General features: G+C 32.7%; 1 protein-coding gene across 12 annotated transcripts in view; it reads right to left on the reverse strand.

Annotated features, from left to right (window-relative positions):
* LOC136975771 (leucine-rich repeat protein soc-2 homolog) overlaps positions 1–18,326 on the reverse strand; it is a 138,244-nt gene that overhangs the window by 33,569 nt on the left and 86,349 nt on the right. For 6 of the 12 annotated variants that reach the window (XM_067270873.1, XM_067270879.1, XM_067270875.1 and 3 more), the window contains one exon: positions 17,029–17,124. The exons of the other annotated variants lie outside the window; for them this stretch is intronic. In XM_067270873.1, coding sequence (XP_067126974.1) covers positions 17,029–17,124 — 96 coding nt within the window. The remainder of the gene's footprint in view (positions 1–17,028; positions 17,125–18,326) is intronic. 12 annotated transcript variants of the gene reach the window in all.

Here is an 18,326-nt window from a genome sequence, read left to right on the forward strand (position 1 = left end):
AACACCTGGTTGTTTTCAATAACAATCATTAAAAAACAAAATGAGCAAGTTACATATCGGAGTTTTATTTAATCATGAGTAAGGATAGCTATTTTAAGTATAAATTCTGAACTTAATAGATTAGATGTTTCAAGTATAACTACTAAATAATTTGTTCAATTTAAGATTAAAAATCCTTTAAAATAATAACAGAAAATAGATTATTGTTTGAAATTTTAAATTTACAACATTTTGTTCTTTAGCGTTTAAAGATCAAAATATTAAATTCAATAGTATAGTTTTTAGATCTATTAAGACGCCAATGTTTCAAACTTCTAGTGCTATTAGAAGAACCAAAGAGATAAGACTGGCATAGCTATTCTAGGACAAACTTTATAAACTAAAATAATTAAATAGAAAAACACATACCGTATTTACTCGAATATAAGATGATCTCGCATATAGGACGAGGTGTGACTTTCAAGAACAAAATAAACAAAATTAGGTTTATTAATACAATTCTAATTTTATTTCGTTTAATCACAAATAAAATATCAAATGTATGTAATTGTGCACATTGTCCAGCAAAAATTACTGGCATTTTAAACTTTAAAGAAAAATCTTGTAAAATCGATTACATAATTTGTTCACATAAAGCTGGACAATCGAGAACCTTTTTTGCCGATTCTTAACGGTCGAATTCACTCTTCATCGATTACATTTACGAGTTTCTTCGAATTCTGATTTCCAAATAATAATCATCTGTTTTCATGTGGGAATGAATTAAAACTTATATTGGGTTCCTGTGTAATTTTGGAATTCAATTCAAAAAGCTTTGCTTTTCGTATTGCTATTCATCTTTACTCCCGACAATACACAAGAACGATTCAAACGAGCCAGAAAAAATACTTTTGTTTTTAATAGAGGGTGAGAATCCGGTAAAAAATGTGAATACACAGTTTTCAAAAAATATACAAAAATGCATCCTTCGCTCGCGCATATAGGACAACCTAGGTTTTTGAAGCAGTGAAAAATGGATAAAAGCCTCGTCTAATATGTGAGTAAATACGGTACTTTTACATTAAAAATATTTTATAGATGTGTATAAGCATAAAATGGGATTTTTTGAATATCAAATTAACAAATTATGATAATCAACTTTGAGATTATATTTTCCAAAAATGTTGCGTATTTTTAGCATTGCATTTTTTTATTTATAGTTGCAGGCTTAAATTTTGATACTTACAAGATCCTTCATTGAAGGACAAGGACAATTATCTAAAAGATGTTTTTTTTCTCTTGCTTTAGTTTATCTAAATGGATTCTAGCAAACAAAACAAATTTAGGAATTCAGTCTTTAAAACTAAACTATTTATCCATGCACTCTTTCTGTGGATATATTCAAAGGTCCATCTGCACTTTCTTCCCTACTTCTTGTTTCAGATTTAGTATCAAGTTACTAAATGATGGTCTTTTAGTAACCATGTCTTTACTTTTCAAATTATCATCATTAGCATATCTCATTTCTTCACAAGAATAAAGTAAGAATAGACAATTAGCAGATAGCACTGTCCATTCATCAAAAGACAGCCATTGATGAAAGAGGTTCCCACCCAATTGCTTTCCAATCAGTTCAGGGCATTTGTGGCCAACAGAGTGGCCCAGTTTGTCATTTGTTTTTATTGTGCCAGTCAGCAGACTTCTTGCCTGAACATATAGAAGTTTTTTTTTTTTATTAAGAAACTGCCAGATTACATACTGACTAGTGAAGCTTTTTATGCCATCTGCCAGTCCAGCATACTACTGCATTCCAACTGAAAAACAGCCTTGGTCTTAAGTATAGAAAACTTGTTTATTGTTTTACTATTAAGTTTATATTTCCTATACTTAGTAATAGGTATAGAAGTGTTTTATATTTAATTTTTTACACTAAGTACTTTTAAGAGTTATAGTTACATTAAATCTGCTGACAACATGCTATTATTTCTTATATAAAAATAGAACATATTGCATGATATAACTCCTAAAAAAATAAATAAGCAAACAAATCTGTGAATAAGGGGCCATCCATTAATTACACGTACAGTTTAAAAGCAATCCAGGAATTGTCAACATGGACTTTTGTACTAGTATTACTGACCTACAAATTTCTTCTTATAAGCCTACTTACAAGTTAGTGAATAAATTATCAGTTAATAAGGTTCTGAAAATATATTGTCATTTCTACAATGACAGAAGAGTCCATAAACTAAACTACTGTACATGTAATTAAAGAGAGGGAGTTGGACAAAAGTACATCAGTGTACAAAACAGAGAGGGGGGGTCAAAAGCTAATGGTAACCCATTAACCTTTCAGCAGTGGGAGAGTCAAGTATGGTTCTACCCCTTAGTAGTGGAGAATATACCCGAAAAATTTTTAAAGTATTTTTTCACGCAATTTTTCTCATTTCCGTTTTAGAAAAAGTATTTGTAAACAGTTATGTCTAGTAAAGAAAAGTCTTTTTTCATTGTTACATAATTCATTTTTTATGTGAATTTTTTTTTTGCGGTAGTTTTTGGCTAGATTCTGGTGATACCCCCAAAAGAATTTAACGTATATATACGTCCCTCACCACTGCCACACGATCGCCCTCGATGTATATATACGTCCCTCACTGCTGAGTGGTTAACATTTGACCTCCCTTTTGACTTAAAGTTGGGTACAAAACAGGGTATGTAAAAGAATTGTATAGATAGGTTACTGTCAATATTACATTTTAAAAATATATTTGATCTTTGACTAAAATAATACAAAAATAAACTATTTACAAGTAGATTAAACTATTTTTTCAGCTTTTATTCAAATTATAAAAACTAATTTCTTACTTAATTCTATTTATTAAAACAATATAATGTAGTTCTAATTTTCAGTTTAATAATTTTATTACAGTAATTTCTCATTTTAAACATATAAATATTTTTATTGAATTTATATTTGATCATCATTTTTTGAAATATATTTTTCTATTTACATGAAGTTAATAATTATATTGAATACTGTTATCAATTTTCTAAAATTTTCATATAAATGCTTCTTGTGAATGCATATTTATTTCGTATAGTGTATGTATATATATAGTAGCTGGAAAATCGTGATCCATTTGAGAGCAATATATAATACAATACATGTTTATGTATATGTAAGACAATTTACTGTGGTTTATATATAATTACATCCAATCTTACAGAACTATTATTGATAGTTGTATATACTGAATTTTAGAAAATATCTTCAAAATAAAAATATACCAAAGTAAAGTGCATAAACATAATTTATGTGACTCTATTAATAATAATTAAGTGTGCTTTATAATTTAAATTCAAATTATAATAAAAATATCAAGTTAGAGGTTGAATTTGGAGTACTGAATGCAAATGCATCACATTAAATCAAACTTAAAAATCAGCCATACAAATTCCTTGACGATAATCACAAATGTTTGTTATCATTATATTGTTATGTTATGGATTTTGATGTTTTTGTTTTTTTGTATTAAATATATTCTATTTCTTAAAAGTTAAAATTTGATATAAACTGTTCAACAGTAAGAAGTAAAATCCACATATGTAATTGATGAAAGTCAATAGAATATCTCAATTGAATGTTACAATGGAAAAGACACAGCAGATTAAAGAATCTTGCAAAAAAATCAAAATTATTTAAAAATACCATAGATACAATAATCAATATCCTTAAAATAAATCTGAGAAGGAAAATAACAATCTTAATTTCACAATGCTAAAACAACTAATTTGCACACATGACAATAGCCATGCATCTTGCTATTAGCACCTCAACCCTAACATTGTTGGTTTTATATTTGCAGTGGTAACATGACAAAAGCATGCACTGCTACAGACTAGTAGCATGTCGTCTTTAGCAACAAATCCTGATTCTGTCCGAAAACAACCACCACTGGTAAGCCACTCAACAGTAAAGGCAATCTTACCTTTACTGATGAGTGGCAGAGTGATGCTACCTCCATTGTGGCAAGCTGCTCTCAAAAACCATCTTGTGAGTTTTCAGTCATTCCCAATAATGGTTTGAAGGACACTAATGGCACAATGGTATTTTCAGAAAATTCTGCACTCTTGTATTGACTTTTGTGATAAACCTACAAACATATATTTTCCATAAAGTTTGCTTTAAACTTACTAGACAATAGATGGGCTGGAATTTTCCATAAATGCCTGTCATGTTGCCATAATTTCTTATTCTGCCCAGTCTGTAGATCTGTTGTACAGTCCCATCCAAAATGCTGTCTAGGTTTACAGGAAATGTTGGGTTTCCAGCAGTAGTCACAATTTGCACATATTACACATTTCAAGCACTGAATGTTTTGGACAATCGCTAAGCTATCATTTCTTTGGCAACAGGGGAAGAAACACTTGTTGGAGGAACTAAAAGTTTTTAGCAAAATGAAACAACTTCTATGTTGTACTAATATATTCTTTCTGTCTTGGTGCCAGTTTTGCTAAGCCTACTTTTAGGCTTAGCTTGTTGCTTGGTGTTGGGGTTTCTAACCCTAACTTTAGGCTTAGCCTTTGGTGCCTTGGATATTTGTGTATGCTATCTGCTTCTTCTTAGTTGCCATGTTGCCCTCCTGGCCAGTTTAGCTCCTCTTGAGCAGAAGACAGTGTTTGGTGACCATCTTGGATAACTCTGTGCCAGTGTCTCTTTTGGATATAATGTGCCTTGTGGATTACTTGGTGTGTGTTAAATTAGTGCTCTTGTACTGCATCTGCAGGTGTCTGTTTTTGTTGTGTCTAGCCAGGGTTGTCTAGTCAAGGCAGGTGTCTCACCAACAGAGACTGTGTTGGAATAGCTGGGCACCTCTTACCTAACTTTGCTTTGTTTGGAGGGATCACCGATTGCGGGATTGGTTCATCCCCCCTTCTGCCCTCAACGTTGTTGAGCGCCAACAGGTGCCATGTCTGGCACTCAGACAGCAACAGCAGACAGGTACAGTACATCCAGCCAGCAGCCCTTGCTGTCAAGGGCCAGGCAAGCTTGGCCTTTCCATGCATCAGCCTGGTCCTTATCAGCTACTGACCTCAGCTTCGTCGGTGTTTCTGCCTTTGTGGACACTTGTCACAAAAACAATTTATTGTACTGTCCTTATTTTTGGACTGAACACTCCTTTGGTCTTGCTCAGCCCATTTACTAAGGCACTTTACCACCACGCTTTTCTTTGACTGGCAACACGTGTTCTGCTTCCTCTCAACCTGGGTAAGCCTATTTGTCGGTGGTTACTAATCTAGGTTATCTATCTGTTTTCTCTCTGCACTGTTGGTTATTTTATCAATAGTGCAGAGCTGTCTCTGGCTACTGAGCCATCTGTACACTCTTTTACTCATTAACACTCAGGTTTGTTTGTTATTGCGGTTCTTACGGATTTACTGCTTCCATGGAGTCACAGGCCCTTTCCACCTTTTTGGGCAATGCATACAGAATCGCTAGTGAGGTGAAGGCTTACCTTGCTGATAATCCTAATGGGCAGCTTGGCACTGGTAAACATGCAAGATATTTGTCTGACCAAATTCAGAATATCATTGACTTGGCAAAGGATACCATCTCCAAAAAGTGTACCTCAGTAACAGAACCAACTTCACATGCTATTAAAGAAGGACACACTCTGAATGCCCCTTCTACTTCTGTTACCCCAAGAAGAAAAAGAATTACATCTCCTTTACAGAATGAGATACTCATTACTGGCACAACTCTGCCAATGCCTGTCCTCTTGCCTCCCAAATCCCACTGCTCTACCGAACATCACTTGCCAGAACTTGGCAACACTCTCAAAGAAATCATCTACAAAATTGATAATATCTGTAAGAGTAATGATCAGATTAATAAGGAGGTGAAGGGCATGGTTAAAAAGCTAAACTCTGATTCTACCAAGAAACAAATGGAGGATTTATCAACCAAACTAAACAATTTCATCGAAGATGGACCAATTAATAGCATACTACAAACTCAAACCTGCGTTGAAAAAAAATTGGATAAGCTTCACTCCAACTGCCACTACAACAGCACTCCTCAAAAGTCCTTTAGTAGTGCTCTTCAATCAGAAAAGATATTAAGCTCAACAGAGGCTTTCAAGACTCCCATGACCAGACCTGAGGTATTGCTCCTTTATCACAGAGGTGAAGACAAAAGCTGCAACAACCTAAGGAAAATATTATATGAAAAAATTAGACCTTCCCATCTTCGTATTGGAATAAAAGGAATTCGTAACATAGGGCAAGGTGGCCTTGCCATAGACCTTAGGAGTAAAGAGGATGTTAAAATACTACAAAAGAACATCGAAGAAAAAATTCCTGAAATCACTGCTAGAAAACCCAATAAAAGAATGCCATACCTCACCATATTCTCTGTACCAGCTGAAAATCACCCGTGAAGAACTCCCTAAACTTTTAACAGCCAAAATGACATCATTGGCCAGAACTTTACAATAGAGGAACTGGAAAATGCTTTCACGATTAGGTTTGCTGTGGACAAGAAAAATAACTCTTTCACTAACTGGACAGTGGAGGTCACGCCTCGTCTCAGGAAACTCCTGTTAATGTCAGACAGGATAAACTTGGAATGGACAAGATGCAAAGTGGCTGACTTCTGTCCTATAACACAATGTTACCGCTGTTGCAGATTTGGACACACTTCAAAAAATTGCTCTCAAACCAACACCACCTGCAGTCATTGCTTGTGGTGATCATAGCTACAGGGACTGTCCCAACAGAAATTCTAGACCTTCCTGTATCAATTGCAAGAAATACAAAAAGAACAACACCGAACACAACGCCCGGGAGAGCTCCTGCCCCATTTTTCAGAAGACTAAACAAGATATAATTTCTAGAATAGAATATGGAACAGACTGACAATTCAAAAATTCGTTTTCTGCAAATCAATCTGGACAGGGGCATCAGTGCCACCTCGCTTCTCAACACCCATCTCAGTAATTTTGATGTTGTTCTTACACAGGAGCCATACTGCATTCGTAACACCCCAGCCTGTCTCCCAAGCTACTGTAGTACCATACAAAGTACTGACAATTACCCCTGGGCAATGACTATTATTGTCAACAAGGATCTTACTGTGCTTCACCATAAGCAACTTGGCAGTGAACATATTGTTTGCATTGAAGTCAGCACCAAGCTGGGGAGGCTTATTGTGGTAAATATTTACTGCCCATATGACGGTAACTTAGACAACATCCTCTCCAAAATACAAAATATCATCAATCATTTCCAGGGTGAGAATATTATTGTGGCTGGTGACACGAACTCTCACTCCCCCTGCTGGGGTGGGGCTCAACTTGACAACAGGGGTATCATCCTCGAAGATTTCCTTGCTTCTAATAACCTGTTAGTCATCAACAACCCATTCTCTCCTCCTACCTTTAATTCCAGCAGAGGGAAAAGCTGGATTGATGTCACTACAAGCTCTCCCAACTGCCAGCCGCTCATCTTTGACTGGAAAGTTCTCTCAGAGGACTCTCTTTCTGGGCACTCTTACATCACCTTCACCTCCAAGACCCCAACCTACCCTAATCGCAGCAAAAAATATAACACCTCTCGTGCTGACTGGCTTGGGATACAATGTTATCTTACCACACACCTTGTTGATTATGACAGCCAGAATATTGACTCTATTCGTCACTCACTGGACAACAACATTCAGCTTATTTCCACCGCCTGCGAATTATACATTCCTAGGACTTCCCCTAAGGGAAGACCGGTTCCATGGTGGAATCATACCCTTTCCGATCTTCGCAGGACCAATAACCATCTCCGCAAATTGTACCAACGCACTCTCGTGGAACCTGACCGCTCCGCTCTTAGGACTCAATACCTTCAACATCAACGGACTTACAAAGAGGAAATTAGGAAATCCAAAATCAATTCCTGGCGGGAATATTGCTCCAAGGCCTCTAATAATCCTTGGGGATATATTACGAAGCTTTGTACAAACAAGCTACGTCAAAGTCGCATCATTTCTACTGCACACACTGATGACAGCTATACAAAAAACCTGGAGGAGACTCTACAGGCCCAGATTGACAACTTCTGCTTTAAAGACCCATCTGAACTGGACAACAATTACCACAGTAATATAAGAAATAACATCCATGACAATATAAATACTACAGACATGCTGCCATTCACATATGAGGAAATCGACCAAATCTTCAACACCCTCAAACGTGGCAAAGCCCCTGGTGTTGACTACATCACTGCAGATATCGCCAGGCAGCTCTGGAAGCTCATTCCAGATCCTCTACTACAGATTTTCAATAATTGTCTTAACCACGGCATTTTCCCCAAGGCCTGGAAAATTGCCAATATCATTCCTATTCCTAAACCAGGCAACCCAGATGACTTCCGTCCGATCTCTCTTTTACCAGTAATGGGTAAGATCTTGGAAAAACTGATTAACAACAGGCTCATCTGGCATATTGAAAAAGGAAAACATCTCAGCAACCATCAATATGGCTTCAGACCACAACGCTCTGCCCCGCAAGCCATTAACTCAGTCATCAGTAACATCAAATCATTACTCAACAATAGCAAGTATATACTAGGCATCAGTCTAGATATCTCAAAAGCCTTTGACCACGCCTGGTGGCCTCTCATTTTACAACAACTGAAAGATTTCAACTGCCCTGCTAACCTGTACAAACTTATAAAGGACTACCTAAATGACAGAACGGCCATCCTCCAATATGGCGACCACAAGTGTATGCGGAAGGTGGAACGCGACTGCCCGCAGGGGTCCATATGTGGCCCCACCCTATGGAACATCGTGTTCGATTCTTTTCTTAAGATGGACTTTGGACAGGATTCTATCACGGCTTATGCCGATGATGTGATTATACTCATTGGTAGTAACTCCAGAGCTGGGCTGGAGCACAGGGCTGATCTGGTATTAAAAAACATTTGCACTTGGGGAGAAAACAACAAGCTCAACTTCAACGCTGACAAGTCCAAGTGCATTATGTTCAACAGGCCCGGCGGTAAAAACTTATACGCCCGTGTTCCCACTATCAAAATGCATGGCAAAACTATTAAAGTAGACAAGTCCTTAAAATACTTGGGGATAACTTTGGACCCGACACTTACCTGGACTCAACATATCAAAAATATTGCAAACCGCACTGGACTTATTTTTCATACTTTTGGCAAGTATGCCAAAAATATTTGGGGCCTCAATGCCGAGGCGATGTCAACCATTTATGACTACATTTTTGTCCCCACTTTGACCTACGCTTGTGGCACCTGGGGCCATGCAGCCTACAAAGTCCATCCTCGCAGGTCCTTAACATCTGCTCAACGCAAAGCCCTGCTCCTTATAACAAAGGCTTACCGTACTGCTCCGACTGATGGTTTGCAGGTGATAGCAAAAAAACCTCCAATTGAGAAGACCATTGACTTTTTTCACAAACAATGGAAGCTTAAATGGGGACACGACATCGATATCAACCCCTCCCAAAGAATCTGTGCCAAAGATGTAGAAGTGAACACTCCTTTTTATCTTGTCCAATACCCAGGTCAGCGTAATCCAATCAATTTCGATGACAACATAAATACCGTAATTGAAGTCTTTACTGATGGCTCCAGAATAGACAGTCATGTTGGGTGCAGCTTTGTAGCCTACTGTGATGGCAACGAAATCTACCACAGGCGACTTCGTCTGGCTGACCACTGTTCCGCTTTCCAAGCCGAGCTCTTTGCCATCAACTCTGCCCTCCACTGGTGTGACGATAATCACAAAAGTCAAAAAATTAATATTGTTACTGATAGCCAGGCTGCCATTGCCATCATTAAAAACAAGCACCCTCACGGACTGGTTACCGACATCTACCGAACTGCAATGGCATCCTCCAACAGCTACTCCTTAACCTGGACCCGTGCTCACCAGGGTAATCCTGGAAACGACAGGGCTGACATTCTTGCAAAATCTGCAGCTAAAGACACTACTATTTCTATCACCTACAATAAAATAAGCAAATCCACCCTTAAGAAATTACTCTGGAACAACCTTCTTCACGACTGGCAAAACACGTGGAATGCCCGGCAATCTATCACAAATAAATTCTTCCCCATCATCACTGATTTATTCAACTACAAGTGGATTAAAATTAATCATCATAGCACGCAGTTCTACACCAACCATGGAAACTTCTTTAACTACCTGAATAGATTCGCCCATCAATCAACCAACACCTGTCCTCTCTGTGACATACAGGATGGAGCCAACCATTATATTTTTGAGTGCCCTATGCTTGAAGCTGAAAGGTTACATCTAAAGACCATCATTAATTCTAGAGGCATTCAATGGCCATGCAATCTCAACGATCTGGTCAATGATCAGACCACCTACACCCACTTTGCCCAGCTGGTCTCCCAGTACCACAGCCTCGTCACTCATCGTTCCGCCACTTCTCTTCCCTGAACCACATCATTTGGTCGATGTCCCATCAGCTACACTCAGCTCCTGTTTTTTCCTGCTATTGTAGGCATATTGTATATCATAACCATGTATAGAATATTAACATTTGTATAATATTTTTATTCCAATTTTATTTGTATAATATGTATCATATATTTTATTTTCTGTATTTTGCATTTGTAATTTTGCATTTTAAATTCTCTTTGTATATTATATTTTATACCTTCATTTTATATCCTTACTTGTATTCTGTACTTTTAAAAAAAATTTTGTATCTTCGTATTCTTATACTACATTTTGGATTTGTACTTTATATTTTGTATTTTTATTTTGTATATGTATTCTTGTTATGTTTTTGTACTCGCGTTGTTACCGGTTGTGCTTTTTGCGGTACCGGTGTTGTACTTTTCTGTGCAGCAAATAAAATTGATTGATTGATTGACTTTCAACAATTATTACAATTGCCATTCTGCAATTTGTTTAAGCAATATTTATCAGAAATACTAAATGATAATATGTATTGCATGGTAGTGCATAGTAACTGTGTTAAAGAGCATTGCAATAAAATTTTGTTTCAAAAGTTTCAATTGTTTTTAAATTAGAAGTTACAAAATGCACATTGCCGCAGGCCAAATGTCAGTTTGCATGGGTCATTCTAAGGTGGTCCAGGTCTGAATTGAACAAGTCATTTTCAAATTTCAATAGACTGTGCATTTGCCAAGAGCCAGATATCACAGCAGCTTATGATTTGAATTAGAAAAGGGCTACTTTTTAATTTAATGCAACAGACAGCACTTTTATCCTGCTATTTTTTTAAAGTGAAATATAATGTATATTAAAATAAAAGATCACTAAGCAAACAGCCCACCAGAAAATTCCCAATTTCCCAGTAGCCACTCCACCACTGGTTGTGAATTCATGCCTAATTGATGGGCTGACCATGTAGTTCTCTGGGTTTTCTTTACATGCATAACAGCTAAATAGTGGCAAACAATTTCTCATAGAAAGTTTTCCCAGTAGGCATCCCCTCGGCAGATCACTCAAGTGTTGTGTTTGACTTATTCTATCAATCCTATCCAAATATGCATCAAATCTTTGTCTATCTTCAAAACATTATAAAAGATATTGGCAGTTTTTACAAATACTAACAAAGGCTTTTAAATTAATTATACAGCTATATAATTATCTTGTTACATGTATGTGCATTTTCCAGATATTTGATTCTATAGATAAATCCATCAAGATATATAATATTTACTATTATTATTAATTACTATATTGTTACTTTCAACAAATATCATTTTAACCATTAATCACTTATTAGTAAGTAGATTCCCTTGTAAAACTTTTAAATTTGATTTTAGTTGCATCTGGATGCTGTTATCTCTTAATCATATCAGTTAATTCTGCATGCTCGTCCCATCTTCAGCCATATTCCTCCCCCTTTCATTAAAACAGATGAATATTTCTTTCTATCACTGCACTGCATTTAATGTTCCTGGCACTATAGTCAATCTATTTTGGATAAGACAGCTATCTATGGAGAACCTGAACAGCACTTTGGATTGGACTGTACATGAAGTATTTGTAGGATCAGATGGGACTAAATAGGATGCTAACTTTGGCCATCTACGAGTGTGAGAGATTTGGAACAGAAGTTGCAGCATCTGTAAGCAAAGTTGTCACTGGATAGCATACAATGTCTGTATACTTCTATATCTAATCATATCACTATATATATATCCTGACAAGAGCAAGTTCTACTCTGAACATAAGTTCAGACTAAAAATTTCATTTGATTTCAGCATCACCTTTTTGATGCATAACTTTCTGTCAATGAGTATATGACTATTTGATAAATGATAACAGTGGCAGAAAGTTCCCTTATAGTCAGAAATTAAAGAACAAAGCATATTCTATAAAATAAATTTTATGAAACACCACTAAACACTGGAAAATAATATAATAATTCAGACACCCTCTATACTTATTCCAGCAGGTACATTTATTTAAAAAAAACGTTTTCAGTCACTTTCAAGGACCTTCATCAGGTTAATGTACAGTCTACAATTGAATGCATATAACTGAAATTCCAAACAGAATGTTCTATATGGAATTTAGAAAACACATTTTATTGCAGAATGTACAGCAATCTGTCAAAGGTCCCCGAAAGTGACCGAAAAATGTATGCTTTTTCTAATAAATGTACCTGCTGGAATAAGTATGGGAGGTGTCTGCAAGTTATTAAATAGAATTTCTTCCTCAAACTTAAATATGAAACAAAATAATCCAAATACTCTTAAGAAAATAAAGAATTCATTTGAAAATCTTATTAAATGATTAAAATCATCAATTACTTCAGTTTCAAAAACAATAAGATCAATTCAATTTAGTTACCAAAACAATGTTTCGATACCAACAATTTATAACTGATTTAGTTCTAACAAGATAAATGATGATTCAGACTCAAACATCATTATGTCTAAATTAAGTACTTATAAAAGCTATAACAATGTCAAAAAACTACAAAATCTTAAACCTTGTTTTGAAATTTTGTCAAATTTACTTTGTAAATACAAAATATTCATAATGTTTAATTTGGAAAATGTAATAAAGTTTTTGATCAAACTGAATGATGTTAATTGTTCTAATTTAAGTACTTTGATAAAATGAGAATTTACTGTAAAATATTTTTATTTCTTATTATTATTACATTATAATCTATCTATAAGCAGTGGACTCCTAATTAACTGATATATCTCATACCAAAAATAAATTGTCTTACTAATACTTTTAATACTCTCAATAATATGTCTTACTTGATACATCTTTTCTGAATAAAAATACTACAAAATAATAAAGTTTAAATATTTTAATAAAACATTGAAATATTTAAACTTTATTTTAGATTAATTAAATTTAAAATATAAGGCGAGGAGTCTCTTTTTTTTCCAAGTATCATTTTTGTTTAAAAAAGAAATTCGTCTTACATTTGAGCCTAAAATACAAACTGTGCGAATCATTTGATGTTAGTCATTGATGGTGATAATTTAAACATTTGAGTTAATTAAATTAATTAGTAATCCTTTATATTATGTTTCAACAATTTTTACCTAGGGAAAAAACGTCATATCACTCGTCCTCAGCAGTGTTTATCAAATTCATTTGCTTAGACATGTACATACTTATTACTGTAAACAAATGAAAATGTCAAGTGTATAAATCATTTAAAATCTATCTTCAATGAGCATCACAATACATAACAATGGGGTTATATATCAAAATTAGTATATCTGAAAAGAGTTTATTTCAAGCTTTAAAAGGAAATAGTATGCTTTTATGTTAAGTAAAAATTGTAGATTGTTCTTTTCTTCACTTTTTAATTATTAAAATATCTACTACTAATAAGAAATTACGTTCATATTCATTGTATTCCTTCATTGAAATTATTCCTATTGTAACATTTAATTATTTGTTAAGCTTAAGAATTTTTAGATTGATTCGCTTAATACATTTTAAATCGTTACTGAATTTCTTACACTTGTTAGTTCTAAATTGAAATTAACTGAAATAGTGAAGCATAAATTCATTTATATTTAGCTTAACAAATTCCAAGTTTTATTATGTACAAAGAAACTGACAAAACAAATCATCATCTGGTTAAAAACTATTCAGGAACCAAAGTTAGGATTGAGACACTTTAAAGAATTAAAAAACAAGCAGAATGATATCCTTACATAAGTTACATCAGTTTATTCTCAGAATATGTGCAATTGTTGATTATTGCTATAAATATAGATTTCAATATTTTGTGATCTAAACAATGTATGTATAAATCACAATTACAAGTTGAGTACCTTAATTTAGTACAAATGAATAACTGATTATAGGAATTAAAAAAGAACTGCATTTCAAACAACTGATACAATTTATGTGAAATGATGATAATTAATTCTAAATTTAACTAAGAATGAAACTAAATCCAATACAGTCAAACCCCATTATTGTGTTATTTGGTTTATGTGAAGTCTGTGTTAATGCAAAGTAATTTTTGGTTCCATGGATGAGGATAGGCATTTCAATGTTAACAGTTAATACAAAATATCATTTAATATATAATATAAAACATGTCATGGTCCCATGAATTCAATAACAAATATATCATTTGATACAAAGCATACTGCTTCCAGATTTCCCGAAGTTGCACGGACCAAAGTAGCAATGCACAAGCTACATCATAGCCAGGAATATGTTTTTTGGCCACAATATCTATAACGTAAGTGTTATTATTGTCATTGGTAATGCAAGTATATCTCATACTAATGATGTTCACTTCAACTTTGAAAAAAATTACACTTTCCATCTGTGTGTGCACTTTGTTGTTATAATGCTGAACAATTAGTTAAGACAGTTGAAACTGAAAACTGGTAGTTAACAGGATTAAAAGATTTTTTATTAAAAATCTGTAATTTTAGAAAACAGTTCTTACACTCAACCAAACTAACTGGAGCCATAAGTCTGCTATTATTAATGATTAAATACTGATAATTTGGTTGAGTATCTGTGTATCAGGCTTTATGATGTTTATTAAACAGTTCTTATTTTTAATTGTTTTAATAATAGAAATAACTAAACATCCAAATTACAAAATTAAATACTGTAATTAGTTTGTAATTTTAAAATTAAAATAAATTGTTTCCATTAAAATCCAAACAAATAAGAATTTTTTTTTAAATTTTAAAGTTTTACACATTTCTAGTTCCTGGATTCAATTTGGGGGTTAGTAGTTTTAATAGTCATTCTACTGATTCTAAAAATGATGTCAAAAAAAGCATTGATTCCCTCTTCAAGTCACTGTATCTCAATAAAGTTTATGTTGATGCAACACAAATTTATTTTATAATTTTTAAAGAGAAATAATGGTTGACTGTTGAATTCTGTAAGATTTGTATTAATACAAAGTATCAATTTTTAAGTCCCTTGAACTTTGTATTAATGAGGTTTGACTGTAATATAAAACTAACTACAAATAGTAACACTTTAGAGTAACTCATTCATTTTCAATTAATAGAATTTTCTAATAACTTGAGATTCAATCTTTATATACAAATTTTAAATTTTGACTAATTAATGACATTAATTAGGGCATAAGACCCTTTCTAGAACATGCAAAGCAATTATTATTCCTTATTTTCAAGAACTCCTTGAAAATGACTCCTGCATATTCTATTAATCAATTTCAATACACTACAGTGTTAAAAACACTTGCAACTTCCATGTTTTATTTCATTAAAATTATTACATTGTGGTCATGATTACAACGTTGTCATTCCCATCATCAAAATTTGACTTTATTTAGCAGTACATATCATTGTGTGCTATTTTACTTTTGTTTTGTTTGATACATAATTGTGTATTATCAAAAAACTATAAGAAAGTTTTAGTTTAATACTGACCTACAGTTTATCAGAATAAAATATATTCCAAGAAAACTATAGGTCAGTATACTTTTATAAAAAGTGTAGGGGAAGACAAGATCATTTTTTCCTTACAACATGGATGGAATGTCTTAAAAAGTTAGAATATCTTTGATTATAACTATTTAATAGTGTTTTTTTGAATTATTTAAAAATATAAAAGATCACAATGTTTCTAACTAGTACTAATTTATATTTACAAAGTTAGACTCCATATTTTATATAAATGTAGTGTTTAATATTTTTTATAATTTTACTTATTATATCAGTTGAAAATATTTCTTTCTTTCATTGGAAAAATAAGAGAATCACCTTATATGCATATAAATATGCTTCAAACAAACTGTCTTTTCATCAATCATATTATATGGAAATTCTTCGATTACATGGAAACAATGTAAACTATAATTTTCATTTTTCACAGATAAATTAAGAGTCCACAAAATTACATTAAATAAATTATCATCTTTTAAAATTTAAATAATATACTTAAAAATTAAGGTTAATGTTACCCTAGGTATACAAAATGGCAGCTCATCTCCGATTCCAGCAACCAGAAGACAGGGAACAGTGGGGACACACGTCCTAACCTAACGTAATCTATTCTAATACATTACCATAATTATTAGCAACCAAATTATTAGAATAGGTTAGGTTAGGTTAGGTTAGAATGTGTGTCCCCACTGTTCCCTGTCTTCTGATTGCTGGAATCGGAGACAAGCTGCCATTTTGTATACCTACGGTAACATTAACCAAAATTAAATTTCATTAAAAAATAATGATTTTAAATAATACATATATAAATTTATAACTTTAAAAATTCAAATTATTATTAAATGATTCATAAACTGCATATCACATTTCTAAAAATAGTCATATTAAATAAATTCTGCATAATTAAGATTTAATATTAAAAATGTTTTTTTTTTTTGAAACCTCGTTATGTCGATTTTTTATAATAAAGAATTAAGAGAGAGAAATAGCTTCAAGAAAAAAAAAATGTGTTTAATTAATCAATTATTAATCAAATCCAATTTTTGAAGAGTCTTCTATTATGTATTATCAAAAACTTTAAAGACATACACTGGTTCGCTGAGTCAATTCTTGTTCAATGTCTTGGCTGGAGCTGTTTTCTGTACCTCTGCCACAACATTCAACTTGGCAGCAAGATGGACCACGCTAAAAAGGTATAAGGAAAAACGCCCTTCTGGGCTATCATAAAATGGACTAAATTGTACGTGTACTAGCAGAGAGCTCGCTCTCTTTTTTCTATTCTTTCTCTCTCTCTCTTTTTTTTTCTTTGAATAGTATCAAAAACCAATATATAAATAAATAATCTCTCAAAATTTAACTATGCATGCTTATTCTTGCTCTTCAGTATTGAATAAAAAAAAGATAAACAAGGAAAAAAAAATAACTTTTGTTATATGAATTTCTAAATCAACATAAGTTTTGCAAATAGATAAACCATTATAAAAAAATTTTTAAATAAATTGTTTCAAGTTAATAGAAAAATTTTAAATTCACTGTTATTACTTCGACTTAACGAGGTTTCTCTGCTTTAAATTATTAATGTTAGAAAATAATTTAGTGACGGGAAGCAACTGAGCTCTCCATTAGTGACACGCACAATGAAATCATTAACAAGTGATAATTCATGGCTATATTTGTACATATATACATTTGATATAATAAGCATTTTAATGATATTATATCAAATGTAATGATCTTTCTCAGGAAAAACATTCTAATAACAAAAAATGGTTAGGCATTTGTTCTTATTAGAATGTTTTTCCTGAAGAAGATAGTTTAAAATGAGCAAAAACATTAAAATAAAGTTATATATACTGCATTAAAAGGTTTTTAAGTTGAAAATTATATTATGTCTATAGAAATTTGCTGATATTAAATATTAATTCATGTTTTACATATATATATATATTATATATTTACTTAAAAAAACCATTTTAAATTCCAAAAAGTTCCAAATAAACAAAAATTTACCTTCTAACAGATCTACTAAAATAGCATATTTTTATTCACAATGCTCTTTTAATAGAATTATTAAAGTATTTCATAGTTCTATCAATTTTAAGCTGAAAATTATAATTTCTTAAAAATATTTAAAATAAATTAATACTAAACTTCTGAAAAGCAGCCATTTATTATTCTTATTTGAATTTTATTCAAGTTATATAAGAACTGAAAATCTACACATGTAAGAGATTATGAATGATTAAGCATTATAAACAAGAAATTTTATATTTCATTACATCAAAAAGCAGTATTTTTTCATTAAAAGATTGATTTAAAAAAAAAAAACTTCAGCAAATAATCTAATTATAATGAAGTCTTAATTATTTTTATTCATAAAAATACAT

The sequence above is a fragment of the Centruroides vittatus genome, unplaced genomic scaffold, assembly GCF_030686945.1.
Source record: "Centruroides vittatus isolate TY-2023 unplaced genomic scaffold, ASM3068694v2 contig_388, whole genome shotgun sequence".
In the NCBI taxonomy this organism is placed as follows: domain Eukaryota; kingdom Metazoa; phylum Arthropoda; class Arachnida; order Scorpiones; family Buthidae; genus Centruroides; species Centruroides vittatus.